This window comes from Apus apus, chromosome 3 (genome assembly GCF_020740795.1).
Source record: "Apus apus isolate bApuApu2 chromosome 3, bApuApu2.pri.cur, whole genome shotgun sequence".
NCBI classification, from domain to species: domain Eukaryota; kingdom Metazoa; phylum Chordata; class Aves; order Apodiformes; family Apodidae; genus Apus; species Apus apus.
This window is the reverse complement of record NC_067284.1, coordinates 42,374,230-42,393,109: the sequence shown is the minus strand read 5'-3', so window position 1 is coordinate 42,393,109 and position 18,880 is coordinate 42,374,230. Positions and strand designations below refer to the sequence as shown.

The 18,880-nt window shown below is 37.3% G+C and overlaps 1 protein-coding gene across 2 annotated transcripts in view; it reads left to right on the top strand.

The window, feature by feature from the left end:
* Nucleotides 1–18,880, top strand: part of NT5DC1 (5'-nucleotidase domain containing 1) — a 135,755-nt gene that overhangs the window by 78,520 nt on the left and 38,355 nt on the right. For both annotated transcript variants that reach the window (XM_051614125.1, XM_051614124.1), the window contains exons 7-8: nucleotides 12,301–12,475; nucleotides 16,916–17,013. In XM_051614125.1, the coding sequence (XP_051470085.1) occupies nucleotides 12,301–12,475; nucleotides 16,916–17,013 (273 nt within the window). The remainder of the gene's footprint in view (nucleotides 1–12,300; nucleotides 12,476–16,915; nucleotides 17,014–18,880) is intronic.

The following is an 18,880-nucleotide window of genomic DNA, read 5'->3' as shown; positions in this document are numbered from 1 at the left end:
AGAGGGCCTGTATTTATGTCATTCCTTTTCTGTCACATTTAGGTTGTAATTTTGGACTAACTAGCTGAGATTTCCGAAGGATAAGCAGGAAATACGGAGCCAGAGACTAATTCTAGGTTTGATGATTAGGACATACACACACAGATAGTTATTGTAAAGTTTGAGTCCCAGTTCCCATATGAAGTGGAGAGAGTCAGATAAGTGAAATTAAAGCACAAAAACAAAATCATGTCAGCACCAGGATTCAGTTGACTGGAACCATGTTCCAGCAAGGCAGAGACAGTACTTCTACCTGGCTTGCAAAATAGACATGTGCGCAGTAAGCAAGTGCCAGTCCACGTGCGTGTGTGGGTTTCTCCCTTATTTCTTTTTTTTTTTCTTAAGGGCTTCTTTTTAATTCTGTTGCAGGATGGGGGAAATCTGGAATCCCAGAGAAATTCATGAGCTAAAAATAATTATTTCCTGCACAATTCTGCTTGCAGAAACACTTTTTCCTCCTGATGTTCACTCCTGGAATTAATCTGGGCTAGCCACTGTTCATGTGGGATCTGTTTTACATTAAGTGTTAATTTCAAGTTTACTTTTCATCTGTTTGCCCTTGTTTGTATAATGTTAAAACAGATTAATGTTCAAATCAGGAGATAAAGGAATGCAGAATCACAAATAGAACACATGAAAGATTTTTTTTTATAACTTTAAAAAACATGTTTCCCTAGGCTCTAAACTGGTACACTGACCAACAAGGACCATTCCAACATCGCTTTAGGTATAATTTGAAGCAAGTTTTCTTTTCCATTCTCCCTAAGAGAGTGATAAAATCAACACACAGACTTTGCACAAGATTAGTTTATTTGAGTTTTGCTATTTTTAAAACCTCTTTAGTGGAGACTTTATGTCTCGTTAAATTTCTGGAAGGCAGCTTAGTTTTCTGTTGTCAAGCTGGTAGATCTATACTAAGAATAATCACGTCTTTGTGCTCAAAAGAATGACATGAGAATTTAATGTTCCTCTCTCAGCCTTCCTGTGGCAAATTTGCTGGTACAAATGGTCTGCAATGAAACTAATATGTCTGTGTCTCTCTCTTGTTTTGATGAAGTTTTCAGTGTGGACCCCTTGTTTCTGTGTTGCTCAGATTGGCAAAAACTGTTATTAATAGCAAGAAGTCAAAAGCTGCTGCTCCTCCTTGCTGAACTCATTCCTTTTACTGCCTAGAAGCAAATATTGTTTCTGACATGATCATAGGCATCATTATGGATAGGTCATGTGGAATAAATAAAGCAATGGGTGGAGATGGGGGTGTAATTCATCTGTAATATGTACTCATAGTACTTCAGAGAACTACTGAAGATACTTAGCACTTACCCCACCAGTACCAAAGGTTTTTGGCTAGGTATTCCTTTCCTAGCAGCTAATTGTCTAGTCTCTTTTTAAAGACCTGTGCTTACAAAGATTGTACAGCCTCCTGGGCAACTTTTCCAATGCATCACAACTCTTAAAATTAGAAACTTTCATATAATTTCTAATCTGGACTTGCAGAAGTATAAGCTCACTGCTTCCTGACTTACTGACCTTGGTCTCAGGGGACAGATATTCCCTTTTTTTTTTACACACAGCCCCAAGCTAGAGTTTTCTGTATGTTTGAAGATTGTTATTTTTTCTCTCTCCAAAATCCCCTAGTCTTTCAATTAAGCCTTCTCCCACAACCTAACTTCTGCTGGTTACTGTGTGGAAATCAGTGCCATTTGGGGTTATGTCTGGGGAACTGCTTCTTTCAGTTCTGTCTTTTAGAAGTTTTATCTAAAAATTTTAGGGAGTTTCCTAAGGTCTTTCTGCTTTCACAGAGGCCAATAAATAGAGAAAAAGAAAAAACTTAACAGAAAAATTTCATCAGCCCAGGAAGTAGCAGGTATTTGTCCTCCCAATAGCCACGTTTTGAAGGTTCTTGATAAGGGAGAGGCTGCAATGCTTCAGGGTGATGGTGCAGCCCCCACATCTGTGGGCATCCTCCTCCACGGTGCCCACCATGCCCACTGGGGAGAGGGGTTCCTGGGGTGTGGAGTCCCAGAGAGTTGGGGTAGGAGGGGTTTCTGGGGAGCAGGGTCTCGGGGAGAGCGGTCTCTTCTCACTAGATGGCACCACCTTCACATTGTACCGGAGAATGACCGTCTGAAAGGATGAGTTTCTAACCAGGAAAGTTGCTCTCTGTCTCTTTCCAGTACAGTACAAATATGCCTACATGTAGGTTTTGTTTCCTTCAGCTGTTTTGGCTTCTTAAGGATAAACAAATGTCTTTATACTGTGTCTCACTACTATGTCTAAATGTAATCTGACTCTCTTCTTGTCATTTAAGCTCTTTGGGTCTTAGCCAGGTGGCCCTTCTTGATACATCTTCCTCTTACTGTATTTTTAATAGATGAGGACTGGAAATACACTTCTGCAGTCTCATCCAGGAACTGGTTTAGGAAGCTCTATAGGCCAGAACCATGCCAAGTATTTAGTATATGTGTGATTTGAGAGTTGTATTCACAGGACAGCTAGTGTGAGATCCCAGGCAAGAAGAGTAAGACTTAGATGTAGTAAAATACGATGACAAGCTTAACAGATGGTGGTAGGTATGTCATCTACAGTAGAAGTAGGTATTATTGAACACTACTTGCCGGTCAGAAGAACCATGAGATCACAGCACACAAATCATAACTTTAATTTTCTGTGTATTTAGGTTAATCATAAAGGTGAACATCCTGTTACAAATCTCCCTTATTGTCACACTCTTCCTTATTGTCCTTTATATTCTGATATGTTTTTATGATGCAGTTTCAAATGCCTCATTTTACAGTTCTTCCCCCTATGCTATTCTTGTGGTGCCTGTTGTTTGCAGTTTCCCATTGCCCATCAAGTTGTTGAAGTGTGACTATGGCATCTGTACAGGAATGTTAAGTAGCAAACAAAACTGAAGTCTACATACAGCTCTTGGTCCATCTGCACCCATCTGGAAAGTTTGCAACTGTAGAATCAAAGGTTGGAATTAACACCATTTGTTATTGTCAGTTTGCAGCTCCTTGGGAGACAGAAAAAGATATTTCTTGTTTTAAGAAAAAAAATGCAGTTTTTTTACTCTCTATAACTCTTTGAATGCATGCATATATAAGAGGTATATGACGCTACTCCTTCCAGTAAAAATATTTCGTTCTTACTACATCAAGTGCCTGAAAGTGCCTCAAAGTAGCTAGTGTATTCAAAGCTTCAGAAAGAGTTTCAGTTCCTCTCCAGAACTATTTGAGTTTGACATCGTCATATGATTACCAGTAATGTCTTGGTGGAGCACTACAGCTGAATAGGACTCTTAGTTTGTGTATCAGCAACCTGTAGTCTGGTTGTCATAAAATATTTATGGACTGTCTTTTATTTCTTCATTATGCATTTCATTTCCACACCAAACACAGTAGCATGTTTCATGGAAGCCAACTGCACAGGGACAAGCCTCATCAGATGTATAAATAAAAATGTACTCTAATATTTTACTTCCTATCAAATTAGGTGTCAGCATTTCTTGTAGACTACAGCAGCATCCCAGACAGATCCCATTTTCCACATTCTTAGCTGTACTCAGTTGAATAAAACAGTTTCCTCCTTCTGTCCTAAATTGGCTTTCAGTTTCTTAATGATGTGTTCACCAGGGAATGTATTTTAAAGGTGCGTGAGTTGACCTCAGGTAGAGTTTAACAGGCATTTTAATATGCACAGTTTGTTGGGAAAAGAAGGCGTTCAATGCAAGTGGTTATAATGTATGCAGAAGAATAATCTCAAATATACTTCCATGGCAAAGAGCAAGCTTCTGTGACAAGGAGTGTTTAAGGATCAATGGCTACAGCACTCTAAGTGTGGATGGAGATTTCAAGTATATTTATGATAATTTCCCACTGACAGGTAGTCTCCCTATAAATATTAACACCATGGTAACACTTATATAACAAATGATCCATGTAAATCTTTAACAGGAGGGAAAAAAATGTGGATTTTATTGCTTTGAGTAATCACTGCGTCACCTTTCTGTCTTTTACTTCTGAGCGTAGGTGAGCACGTTGCATGAATCCTGTAAGAAGACATTCTTGACCATGGAACAAAACAGATTTCTCCACCTGCAAAATAGTCACATTAGATGTTCACACATTGCAGTAGGGATTACGCACTTCTGGAGAATCAGACTGATTTAACTGAATATGTTTATCAAAAAAATAGTAATTGCTTCAGCATGGGTTTAGTTCTCAGCCCATGGAGTGCAAGAGTGTCGTCACAAATTAATTTATTTCATACAGTTTGATGAATCTGGTCTGTTAAACTGCAAACTTGCTGAAGCTGGTCTGCTGACACTGCAAAGCAAGAAAGAGAAGTATTTGGAGAAAGAAGTAACTTCCTCTAAAATGTAACTACAGAACCTGCCCTACCTCCAAAGTACTTCCTTCCTGCTTTGTAATGTAATGTGGACACATTGTTGTGTTGATGTAAATACTGACATAAATGCCTAACAAATGTCATGTGTTAGCAGTCCTCATGAAGTCAGTCTGTGAACTTTGCCACATACCATGTGCTTTTCGTGACTTTTAAAAATATGTGTTGTTATCCTTTACTAAGGAAAGGATTTGCAAGTATGGGATGAGACAGGGCAAGGATTGCAGGGTGGAGCTGACTCTGGCAGTGGGAGCAGTTGAAGACCTGCAAGCAGAAGTCGTCTGGGCTGGTCTTAGCATTAGGGAATGCTAATAAGAACAGCTAACGTATGAAAATATCCTGGCTTTCTCTTCCAGTGTCCATGGAACTTTACATGAAGCAAGAATAACTCTACGTGCAAAAACCATGCAGGCATCTGGCTGTGGCATTGCACTTCTAGCAGTTTTGATGGTTCTGCAGCCAGGATACTGCTGACATGATGGAAGATAATGCAAGACTAGGAAGCAAAAGGGTGAAGATTAGGGGCAACCTGAATGTGGCTTTTCTTTCAGACAGGAAGGGGAGTGTGGTTAGGATACGGTAGTTTTTAAGCTTACTTGAAAGGCTTTTGGGAAAAAGTAGTCAATAAGCTAAGTTTTCAAGAAAAGATACACCCTAACCTTGAAACTCGTTTGATTAGGGCCAGCCCTTTAACCTTGCAGTCTTGATATCCCAGGCTGCCCATCGTAGGTCTTTGGTCCACTGTGAAACATAGATAGTGGGGTGGGGGAGTGATGCTCAGCTAAAAAATGGCAGAGCAGCAATAGCCTCAAATTTTCACATTGCAGTTTCCATTTAAATATATCTAAACCTCCTGTGTTGTTCCTGACAGCCTTTGGTACAGGAATCTCGCCTCAGAAACATGAGGGAGTGGGAGGGAGTGTGGTGGTTCCTGCCTCGTTATACCAGACCAGAAGAAACAATAGCTGCTTTTGACTTGCTTAGAATAATTTCTGGTCCTTCAGCCTCCTTTTAGGTTGTGACCCATCTTTAGCTACCAAAGCATGTTAATTTTTGCAGTAAGCTTCTCATAGGCCACAGGAGTAGAAAATGAGTAGAAGAGGAAGTGACCCATGAAATATTTGTAGAGGTGATGTTTTGTGTGTGTTCTGCTGAAGTGTTTCATTCAGTATATTAAATATTTATATAGCCCTGCAGCCACCATTAATCCAAGTAGTCATGTTTTCCCTAGCCCACCACAGATCCTTACCGTATAGTCACCCCCTTGAAATTAATCCAGGTTAACACAGAGTTTTCACCACTGGAAAATAGTTTATTATTTTTGAAAATAAAATCTATTTCTGGCTGACCAGAACTGGATGTTGCTAAAAATATTGCAAAGGTTAGTGTTTCATGAGCTGTAAACATGTTATTTAACACATATACAGGTAAAAGAGGCGAGTGGAGGATCAGATAGTCCTGTATGTCCCTTTGTAATACATGATTTGCTCAAAACTGCAGTACCACTTTCAGAGCGTTTATTTTGTGATTATTAAAGTCCTTGATTTTCTGACAACATAGGAGGAAAAGTTTTCTCTTTACTTGCGTTTGGCATACTGATACTTTTCATTCTCTGTGTTACCTAGCTCCTCTCTTCTGTCTGTTTTCTGTCACTTTTGACCTCTTCTTTCCTGTTCTGTTCCACTTGAGCATCTAAAAGTAGTTTGAAAGATGCTCTGCTTTGTAGGCAGTGACTCCTATACCCAGGCAGACAAGCTAACTATGAACTTCAACAGGTTCATCATAGTGCCAAGTTCAGCCTCACAACAGGCAGCGACTCACTGAGGTGTCATTCTGGATTGCTGGGCTCCACTGGCCAACCCACCTAAACTCCTTCTTTCCCCTTCTCTCCTCCCAGAAATGTTGCTTCTCTCTTTTATTCAGGTGAGAATGAGAAACTTGGTACCATAACACTAGTATCTCCATTATCTCCAAACTCAGTATCCTTTTTTCATGTGTGCTCCTAGTTAACTAAGAGGTGTAAATAGCGAGTATTCTTCCTGCCTGAGCTGGACCAGGATCTGTAACCTTTTGGTCTGTTAAGAAACTGCACAGTCTTAGGTTAGGAATTTATACAATCACAGAAAACATAAAAATACAGACTATTTTACATCTGCCACACTTCTTTTTAGCTCTTACGACATTTGCCTTTTCCTAACTTCCTGTCTTCCTGGTCTCTCATCCTTTTATTCTGTTTTTAAACGTCTTTATCTCCTGAAGGAAATAGAAGAATGATTTATCTCTTCCTGCTGCTCTCTGTTCCTGATATCTGCCTGAACCCATGCCTCCTGAATGTAACCATATTTTGCCCAGTCATCCCTGCTTCATGCTTCACTCTGCTTTCTTATCTTGCTTTATGTTAACTTTTCCTTCACTCTGTCTCTCATTTTGCTTCTGCTGCTCCTACTAAAATACACACTTGAGCTTAAATGAGAGGAAGTGAGAGATGACTTGCCTAATGTAATTTTAACCGTCACCCTCTTTCTTCTCTACTTACTTTCAGTAGATGAAGTGTAAATTCCTTTGCAAAATCTTCTGTTATTAAGTATTTTTCTTGAATTTCTGTTAAATGCTCATGTTAATTGTTGGATATGTTTATTTAGATGAGAGGAGAAGCCAACAGCAATGGTCAAAGAAGTGTCTCTCTGTTCACTCTTAAAAACCTGGAGTGCTGTAAGACTGCAATGGAAAGCAATGTACAATTGATATAGTTGTCTGAGTCATCATTGATAGAAACACTCTATTTCAGTACTACTAGGTTTATCAAATTAATAACTGTTACCTACAAAAAAAATTAGTGAAGTGGTATAAGTTTTCACTCGCTTCAGAGCTGCAGACAATCTGGCTATGGGTATTGATAGCTAGGCTATCAAATTGCCTTTGAATTTAAAACAGAGAAAAGTCACATTCCCAAATACTACTTTCATTGTAAGAGACATTTAAGTTGTTAAAGCCACTAAATAAATGCTACAAATTGGCAGCTGGAAGTTTGTTTTTCTTGTCTGAATTCTAGGGATTTTTTTAGCCTCACACCTCTTTGCTTAGCTAAATCATGTAAATAGAAGATAAATTATTTTTAATTCAATCAAGTAGGTGCCCTTTAGAAGCAGTGACGGTACTGAAAAATACACTGTGTGTTCCTGTGGTTTAGTTATGGATTGAAACCTTACCAGAAACTTGCCTCTTGAACATTTGCCTCTTTTATAATCCAAATAACAGCTAAGGGGTGAAAACTGCAGTGTCCTGGCAGTGCGGAATTACAGACATTGAGACTAAAGGAGCTCAAAGCCAGTGGGATGTAAACTGACCCTGCCAAAGAGAAGTGGTGTAATAAGGAGAACAAGGGAAATCCACAATTATTTTTTCTCCAAATGGAGGCATTATATTAGAACATCAAACTGCATATGTCAATAAAGTAATTTTGCAGCAGTAGTACAGGAGGGTAGTTGGATTAAAAATTGAATTATTGTCCATGGTGGAGGACGTCTGTCAGTCATGGCAAGCATTGTACAGGCTCTTTCTTAGTTTGGGGTGAGAGTTCTGCATTTCCAGCTACACCTGATGTCCATCACACTTGCTTTCACAGCTGTACTTCACACAATTAAACTGTAAGGCAAGATGATGCAAAGAACATCTTGATCAAATTACAATGTCAGATGATATAATAAAAAACAAACCCCAAACTGGACTGTAAAGGAACCTCTGATATTACACACAGAGGAAATTATATTGCTTTGGAAATACAAGAGGATGTAGCTCTAGTAAGTGGCTCTGGCAAGATTTTAACATAGGGCAGTTCTAGACAACTAATTTTAATTGCTTATATTTCTATCTTCTGCTTAAAAAGGAAACGTTTTTCTGAAGGGGTACTTAATGGACTGCAAAGGCAATTACTGTTTTTGAAAGTGTATTTGGAAGGTGATTATAAATGTCTACAGAGGCTAGTTCCAGATTGCTATCCCAAGCTGTATTTCAGCAATTTCATATAAACTCCCGAGTTGTTTAGTAAAAAGAATGGAAATTGCAAAACTGCATTTGCTCCATGGGAATGTACATGTAATAAATTAGAAAGTTGTGCATAAAATGCTTAGACATTTGCTTTCCTGCTCCACATCATTGGATTAAATGTTCTCGTACAATCACAGGAGGTAAATATGTTCATCGTTATGTTGATTGTCACAGTCTTCTTGTTTTTCTTTTTTTCTCCTGAAATGCTTTCTTACATTTTGAGGAAGTGCTTACACTGCCAAAGAGCCAGAGGCTGCTAGTGTAGGCTTTGCATGCAGGCAGGTAACTGAAAACAATAGAGATAAATAGAGACATTGAAGGTGAAAGCTGGGATGTCTGTTACTGTTGTTTTGCTTCCACTGTTTGTTGGTACACATTAATACATGTCAGTGTCCACATGGCTGTTTATTACATGATATTCATAAAACAGAGATATAAAAATGTAGATATTTTGACAGTGTACAGATAGCAAACTGTCAATCGTAGATCTGGTGGTGACCACAAGTCCCCCATTATGATAGAGTGAATTTGCAGACTAACAAAGCTTCACTAAAGCGTGCTTATGGTTCAGCATTTAAGAGTATTTTGAAACTTGGATGGTCCATATGCATTATCAGGAAGGTACTGCAGGCTAGAGACATTCCTTGTTTTTCAAGAATGGCGTTTTTCTGAATAACTCGTGGTTTTTTTCAAGAACAAAGCCGTATGACAGTTTCTTAAAATCACTCTTACTGCCATTAACTTACTTTCTCTGTTGGCTCGGGTGAAATCAGGTCTTCTCTGATTTATCACTGACTCTTTGCTCGGTAGCGTTTTCTTACTCTTTTTAAAAACAGAAGTGCAGCACATGGCATAATGGTGATAATATACACCCCTGAAAAAAACTGCTTAATTTCTCACTGTCAAATCATTCTATTTGATTGTGAAGGCTTGACATGATGCTATTTCTCCATCAAATGTTAAACTTCAAAATTATTTTTGCCAACAAGGTGCCTGTGGCTCTGTTTGTCCTCACCAAAGCTGGCTCTTGGCCTGATATAATGAGTAAGGTTTTCAGCTATTATTTTATTTGGCTTTCAATAAAATCTTTCAAGCTTTAGTGGTTAAACTCTACATATATCAGTACATATTTGACCAAACTATCTTCATCAGATGCAACAGTATGTTAGGAATTAAGTTAAACTCTTCTTTCCCAGAGCCACGTTGGCCTAGTTGCAGTAGAATATGCTTTAATGAGGGTTCTTTTAAGGTACCTCTGCCTGATACGGCAAAAAGCCCAGAGGCAAGCTTCAGATCCCAGTGTCAGATCTGATTCATTGCTAGTCTGCAATTAATAGTTTGGCTTCAGGGTCTGGATAGAGAAATAGGAGTCTTTCAGTTCATATGTTAAATCCAGAGTTGTTGACCATTTCCACTGCAGATGTAAATTAGAGACCAAATATTATGGATTTATCACATAGCAGATACTGTACAGAGTATGGGCAAAGAATTACAGAATGTTAGGGGTTGGAAGGGACCTCTGAAGATCATCAAGTCCAATCCCCCTGCCAGAGCAAGACCAAAAAAACTGGGGCAGATCACTTAGAAAGGCATCCAGACAGATCTTGAAAGTCTCCAGAGAAGGAGACTCCACAGCCTCTCTGGGGAGCCTGTTCCAGTGCTCTGTGACCCTCACAGTAAAGAAGTTCTTCCTCATGTTGAGGTGGAACTTCTTGTGCTCAAGTTTGAATCCATTGCCCCTCGTTCTATCACAGGGCACAAGTGAAAGAAGACAGTGTTGATTAAATTTACTCAAAGTCTTTAAAGAATGGTCAACAGAGGGTGGGAGGCATTTAATAAGGAGAGAAAAACAGTGTCTGACAGCAAAGTTAATATAAAGCTGATATTTTAACCTATCTTTAGGGTAAAAAGACTTAAGGATCACTGACTATATAAATGCCCTTTGCCATCTGTCTTTTAATTGTTTGATTCTAGTTTGATTCTAGCTAGTACCAAGCCTGTGTTGTTTGTGTCCCCCTTCATTTTCATGTAGTATTGTGTGTTTTCCAAAACAATAAAAAGAAAAATTGTCAGCATAGTATATGAAAAATAATTACTGATGATAATGCTGAAAAAATAATGCAGCTTCTGCTCTTAAAAACTATATAGCTCATCTGAAACTATATTCACACCTCAAGAAAAGGGGATTGGGGGGGGGGGGGAGGCAACTACTAAAGGAAACCTTGTTTCATAAATCTGCTTCATTTAATCAAAAAACTCATTCGTCTTGGCTAGTTCTCAAGGCAAACATCACGACATCCCATAATGCTGGCTGCAGGAGCAGGCTTGTATTCCCCTGCTACAGGCTGTTACACAGCCTGACCTAAATGCTAAGAAGAACTGGAATAGGGACCTGGTTATGAGTTTGGAGGTATTGTTTGAGACTTTCCTCTGATATAATAGCCCACTCTGTAGCTTTTGGGAAGAAATCTGTCAAGTCACAGTACAGAACAAGACATTTTTGCTGTCTTGCTGTCTAGTTGCAGTGATAACAGCCAATTCAAAACTTCTTTTGGGAGACTTTTTCCCGCCATCTGTAGGTGTCTGAATGTATAATTTATGAAATAATGTTATGTTTAGCACCCAACATCTTTCAGACTTTCTTTGATACTACTACTTCAAACATGCATGTTTGCTTTTATTAAATAGCTAAAGTTTAAGTGGTTTAAATCTTATTTTTTCAAACTAGAGAATAGCATTACTCACATACCAGAAGGCTAAGTAATGTCTGGGATTTATTAAATCATTCAGCAAAGTTGACCACAGACAGTTGCATATAGAACAAATGCTGGAAGAAAAATAATCTTCTATGATGATGTTCATTATACTATAACACACACAGACTGAGAACCAAATACCTGGGATCATTTCTGTCTCTACAATTATTGTAATTCTTTTTAGATCTTTAACTAGGTTGACATTTTTGGTTATAGAGGGTTTGAGCACAGAGGAAATCTGTAGTCTTAGAGGAATTATTAAAGAAGGTCAGTTTAATGTTAATTTGACAACTTGGTAAAGCAGCTATGGGTTATAACAAAATAAATAGCTATTGGTGACTTTAATGAATAGGAAACTTTTACTGCCAACTTAATGTTATTGCACACTTCTAAAAATCTTACATTCCAAGTGTATTTGCATAATTATATTGCTGTTCAGCAAAAAGAGCATAATTGAAGCTACAATTGAAATTGTTTGGGGGTTTTTTGCATGTTTCTAGTATTCTACATACCTGTGAGTCTTTGGCGGTTTGTTTTGTGAACTTTTCATAGATCAAGTGCTAGTTGTGAAAAAGGCAAAAATATTAAAATGGCTGTTACTGATCAGACAATGCTAACCTAAAGTGTCAGAAGTAACTGAACAAATGTTCTTGAGAATCTCAGGTCCTTACCATTTTCTAAACGTTAAACTCATTTTAAAATCACAAATAGAGTATCTAAAAATTAAGCAAAGGCAACAGGAAGTAATTATTTGCTAAGACTATAATATGTAATTTATGTATTATTTATTCTTATGAGCAAATGAACATAAAATAACTATGAAAATTCTATAATAAAACAGAAAAGTCATTCAAACTTATTTTGGCAAGTTTGTGTCCTCTTTTATTGATTTTTATGGTTTATGTTGAATTACAACCCTTGGCAAATTTTAAACTTTGCTTTGCCTTTTTAAAATTGTATTGTTTGCACATAAAAGAATATTTGTTGTGTGGATTTAGTGTTTTGTGAGCAGAATTAGATAATACATAATTATGTTTTAATTTTTTAGAAGACTCTGGGACATATTTCCCAGAAGTGAAAAATCATCCAGACAAATATTTGCAAAGATGTCCTGAGTCTGTAAAAAAGTGGCTGAAACAACTGAAGAGTGCTGGGAAGATTCTGCTATTAATTACTAGTTCTCACAGTGACTATTGCAGGCTCCTCTGTGAACATATTCTTGGGTAAGTGCAACGTCCATTTCAAATCGTATCTGCCAGACAGCAACTGGCTATAAGCCTGAGCTATAATTAGAGTTAATTTGAGTTTGTTTTAATTGTGAGTTATTTGGATCTGAGGTTTTTGGTGGGCCTCCCTCTGGTAGAGTGCTACTTGGTACTCAAGACAAAGTAGTCCATCTATGAGCCTGTGAGCTGTATCTGACCCATGGCGCACTTAAATCCTGCGTCTTTTCTGGGCATCATAATGGGATTGAAGAGGACAGGGAATGTCCTTCAGATCAACACCAAATACATCATCTGAATCCCAGTTTTTTTCAGCAGTTTTTGATAGACTGTCTTATTCAAGCCACTTCCTTTCTGTGCCTCTTCAGTGGTGAGTGCAAGTAGTAGTAATGTTTTATTTCCTTATAGTAAATCTGTATGGAAAAGCTTACAAATGCTTCTTCCCAATGGTCATTTCCAAGAGATCATTGTGCATGACAACTGTGCGTTTACAGATCACAGCATAAAAGATAAAACAGGTGGTTCATTGCACTGGCAATCAATTGAGATTGTAGGTGCTGATCACAACAGCTGTTTTTAGTTGTAATGTTAAGAATATGACTGGTCAAGTCAAATTCAGTGAAATTTAGGAGAACCATCACTCACACCCTTAGAAATTAATTAATCAATTAAACAACTCACTAGGTGGGTGACATGGTGAGACTATTCAATAAATGACTCAAAGAAACAAAGTAGTGCAGTGTGAGCCAGCCTTGGCTATCTGGATATACAAAGAAACAGCAGAATGAATACAGCAACACTGCAAGAAAACCACAGATACGGTGCAAAACAGAGCTACCTTCCAAAACCAGTCTTGCCAGTGTCACTTCCCTTCTGTACTCTCTGGGATAAATGCTAAACTGAGCATCAGCTGTGCCAGTTCTTGCTGCCTTGTATGGGCATTATACTTCCTCATTTGAGGGAAAAATGTACCTTGTAATAAAAACCAGTTCTCCTTGTGAGTAAGATGCCTGTGAATTAACTCCTGTATGTAGAGCTGTATAGTTGTTTTCTGAATGGAAATGTGGTATAGAACTAAATTTTTGGCCACATAAAATGAATTTGGCTTTCTTTGCCTCAGTGAATGTTTCAGCTCTGTAAGGCAGCTGTAGAGATCCTGCTGGAAGACAGTTAGTAAGCAAGGCAGCAGGGAAGGTCAGTTGCCTTTCAAAAGACAGAAAATATATGTTCTACTAGAAGGATACTGTGTCTTTCCACAGAAGTGTAGGATGTTCTACAGTGTTTATGATAATCATATTTTTCATTGACTCACACAATGTGGTTTCCAAGACATTTTCTGGAGAACTGAGTACTTCACTTTCCATTAGACCTTACCAAAGTATTTTTTTTCATTAAAATAATTCTTAACTTTTATTGCTTTTGTTTATTCCATGCCGCTTCTATCAGATAATAAAACTCTCCACACCCATGCTGCTTTTTGTGACATTGGACTATAGTCTAGGTTCACACATGTTACATCTGCACTTTAATTTGACCAGGCTAAATGCATTTAATTATTTACATCAAGCCTTATTAATTATGTCCATGTAGTCCTTTATTAATTTCTTTCCCTACTTTCAGCTAATAGGTATCATACTGAGAAGTTAATTGTGTGGTATAAAAAAAAAAAACAAAAAACAAACCAACCAAAGGATAAAGATGAAAAGCTGAAATGTGTTGAAGTTTCAGCCTCTTACTCTTACTATCCTTGCCTTGTAACTGTTAACTTTTTTGCACTTCATTTAAGAAGGTCCTTTTTGGCTAAGAAATTGTTGTCTGCAAAAAAATCAGTGCTGGGAAATTCATGCTTTAGTGTGTCATTTACCTTTTCAAGAGCAAACTATCCCAGTCATGTTCATCTGACCAAGCTATCCTTAACTGGGAGATAGTTTGGTGAGAGGAAGTCTAAGAGAAAATCTCATTTTGACTTAAAACAAGAACTGTTTCCTGGCCAGAGCGTACAAGTATTGCTGGCATCAGTGTATAAGGCTTGTAAGCCTACAGAATCAAGTGCACATTCGTTCACGTAAGCAGCAACATCATTGTGTGACTTTTCAGGCTTACCTACCATGAGAATGTCTGTCAAGTTGACTGAATGTTTAAGCATTGGCAAGAGCACGTCTGTAGAGAGTCAAATATCACATAGTCGCTGAAGCTGAGTGTCGTTTCACCTTTTCATGAGTGTTAGCCATCTAAAAGCTAGAAATTTTTGAAGCTGATTATTTTGATTCTCTCTGTGGTTAGTGGAAAGAAAACCCTGGGCATCATCCTTGGCAATTCATTCTGTACCATAGTATTATGTCTAAAATAAGTGGGATGAGTTTCCTTCTAAGAATGTGAATGTTCCTCCACTGGCTCTGGCTGTGGTGTAGACTATGAATTCCGCATGCAATTTTTAGGTGACTAAAGTTATGTGAGATACATCCTACCCTTTGTCTTAGCCATATACTGTAATCACAAGCCACAAAATCAAGCACAAGCAGTAACTGGAACAGATTTTATCATGTCTAATGTTACATAGTAATGTAATACAAGGTTCAGGCTCTTGTAAGACCAGTAGTTTGGTATATGAGATTTAGTATAATTCAAAAAAGGCCATAGATAACACCTCTCCACACAGAACATTGTTTTTTCTTCAACAGATCGATTAAGCGAATCTGGTGAAATCTCTATTATCTGTTTTGAGTTTTGTACACAAAGCACTCCCCACTGTTCCCACAAGGCTTTGTTGTGCTCCTCAAGTGTTGGCTTCATTTTGAAAGTTCAATCTTAGCTTACCCATGGCAGCATCATTTGCACAGTACTTTTCATCTGAGAGAAGAGCCATGTCTGTTTGCTCAGCTTCTGGAATCTTCCACACAGAAGCTAGTTTTAAAAATATACCGTTGTCATATTTGATACTGGTTCTTTTAAAAAGTAAAGGTTTACCTATGGTCACAAGTGGAGAAAAATAGAGAAAGCTAAAATTTCATTAGAGGAAAGAAATTTAAAGACATACTATTTTAACGCTAGAATGTAATTTGGAGAACAAAATAAAAACTTGAAGATAAATTCATGGGGAGAACATTCTGTTTTTTAATTAAGGTTTCTCAGTCCCATAGGAAATTGCAGATTACACAAAAATGGCATGGTTAGCTAGTTTTCTTCTAGTGAACTTCTGTTGCTGCTAACATTTTAGTGCCTGTACCCATCCTGCACTTGTCATCTGGGACTTTTCTGTTCCATGCAAGAATTTCCATCATTTTTTTGATGTTAAAAGCAACACAGTCGCCTAAGCAATGAAACATTAAAATACATGTCACGGGTAATGATATTTTAATAATAATGATGATAATAAATAATAATTAAAAGAACACTCTGTAAGCAACATTTGTCTAATTTTATGTAGGCATTTAGGGAGGCGTTATTATTTCTTGCTGTAGTTCTCAGTCTGATTATATAATAAATCAGGTCTAACAGATTCCTTAAAATGAGAAGACTGTTGCTAGAGTAGAATAACTGGTGCCTCCAGAAAAAACCCATCTCACAGTAGGACAGGTGACATGAATGTTCCCTAAGGTTCCTTTTTTTTCTGTTGGCTTGTACTGTTCTGACTTGCATACACGTCTCTAAAAAATACCTAACTATAGCTAAGTCCCACTTACTTACCATGCTCAAAATACAGGCCCATTTAAATTTAGGGGATTTCCATAATTCAGACATTGATCTATGTTTTCATGGGCCTACTGATCTTTGAAAAATCTGAATTTAGTGGTGTGATTCAGCTGGAAGATTGAGACTCATACTTGGTAAGTGTCTATTTGTGAGCCTCCTGTAACCAGCAGGGATTTAGTCAGAGCAGCCAATGGGGTCTGGCAAAGATTCAGCTAACAAAATGGCTTTTCAACTTTAGGATACGTAAAATCACCCTTTAAGATTTAATTGGCTGTATAATTACATCTCTGTTGACCACAGTGGCATCCTGGACATCCATTAGGTCTGTGCATATGTATGTACAGTATGGATACCAAAAAAAAAAAATAAGCACCTGCATTTAAGTGTCTTTAGTCTCCAGTTACTTCCTACCCCATCAGTTGACCCCACGTGTTTTGCTTTATAAAGAAAATTCCTCGTTTACACCTTTCTCTACCTGTCTGTGTGTATCTTGACACCTGAGATTACACTGTGTTATCTATCATATGTTCTCCTGAGATTTAAAAACTCCCTGGGCCAAGGAACACCTTTTTACAAATAATGAGTGGTCCTGAAGGTACAAGACCTCAGGAAAAGAAGGGCAGTAGTGACACTGAACAAACTTCAGAAAAAAAAAGTGTTTTCCTACCTTCTTAAGTCTTAAAGAGTGTTTAGTGGCATCTTAGTTAATTTATTACTTTAACTAATTCAATTTCCTTTACTTTCTAGGACTGATTTTGAGGAGTATTTTGACATTGTGATTACAAATGCTTTGAAACCTGGTTTCTTTTCCCATACCCCAAACCAAAGACCTTTTCGAACTCTTGGTAAGTTGCAGTTGTGACTCCCTTCTCATCTACTTACCTCTATCAAAAGAAGAAAATCATAAATAAAAGTAAATGGACTGGATGACTAGGCAGCATGTTTTGAAAATTTAGCATTGGGGGAAAAAATGGACTCTACGTATAACTCTTCCAGAGATATTAATAAAAAATTATCTGGAGGCATTGAAAAAGTTCAGATATTGCTTAATGAATGAAAAAATAATAATCCTTTTTTTATGCTTACAAGGGCATACAAAGAAAATTAAATGTAGTTCTGGGAAAAAGCATAGAAATATTTCAAGAATTTAAAGGAAGTTCAAACAACAGTACAAATCAAATTGCAAGGCTGAAGGAAATTATTTATGGAGGAAATATGACAGTATTTCATTTGTGTACTTTGGCTAAATAATGACAGAGTAGGTGAAAAGAAAATGCCCTTGTTTTCACTTAATTTAATTAAAGCAATCTGAAACATTTGGCAGTGTTGTCCATTAGGTAATTAAGGTTGTAACAAAAGAGGTTTATAAAAGCAGTGTTCATTGAACTATGAATGACAATAGTAGGATGGCTGAAGATGGTTAATTTTTCTGTATGTTGGTAAATATCTATATGATTAAGTGCTGCCTGAAAATTAATCTTATATCCAAAATAGCATTATTCAGCCTATATTGAACTGTATTTTAGCATTTTATGACTGGAAGGTCAGCTGTCCCAGCCCAAAATAAATTTTGCCTGTGGGACTTTAATGGTGAAGCTAAAATGAGCAGTGGAAATATATATTGAAAGTACCTTTAAATGTTTCACTCATTTACATAGGAAAATAAGTAAGAAATTTTTCAAGTATTAGTTCAAATAGGAAACTGTCAAGTTGACAACTAAAAAAAAAGCTCAGAGGCTAAACTGAAACTCTGTTAAAGGGGGGAGGGGAAGCAAAAACATAAAGGGTAAAAAATACTCGGTTCTGCAAGCATTTTGTTTAGTTTCATATAATGGAAATTGAAAAGTAAAATGTAACTGACTTTGGATAATTTTTAAACAATCTGATCAGCCTGACTTCCTAAGGAAATCCTGCTCCATCCCTCTACCACTAATCCAGCCAGCAACTTTTGAACCTGTTGGCCAGTTCCAGTAAATTTACTAGACAACCAAGAGGCTCCAAGATATTTTGACAAGGTTTTTTTTGTGCAAAGAAGGGCAGAACGGAAGGAGAAGACTTGAAACTACTGTCTCCATTGAGAAATATTATATAGCATCAGCTTAAACACATTATTAGATTGTAAGTAGCAATTTTCATGAAGCTGTTTCTTCCTCATGCATTCAAACAGGAACAATATTCCCTGGAGTCCTCTTCCTGAGCCACTGGTTTTCGTTCACTTTGCGTTTTGGCATTATAAAGAGGCTCAAGTGAGGGTTGATCACTCATTACATGCAAAGCTTATTAATACAGAATAAAATTTACTTTCTATTCTGGAGAAATCACTGTCTAAATAGTTAAGGAACACAAACATAACTAGAGCAATCATCAGATAAGTAATCTGCTGGAACTACTAACCTCTGAGTAGGTGTTTTTAATATATCTGTATTTGATTAAAAGTAACTGGTTTCTTCTGAAAAACCAACCAGAAAATTCAAAGCAAAGAATTCTATGTATAGGACAGGTTTTTAGATAGAAGTTTTAAAGTAGTGAAGTGCTTCTTTAAGAGTATATGTATTATAAAACATCAAATTACGAGCAATTCTATGAGAAAATGTTAAAAATAATATTTTTAATAATGTATATTTTGTTACCCTCTCTCTGTGTTCCTTACAACAAATGTATAGCTTCAGGGTAGGCACTGATAGTTTCACCCATTTGCTGCAGATACCAAAA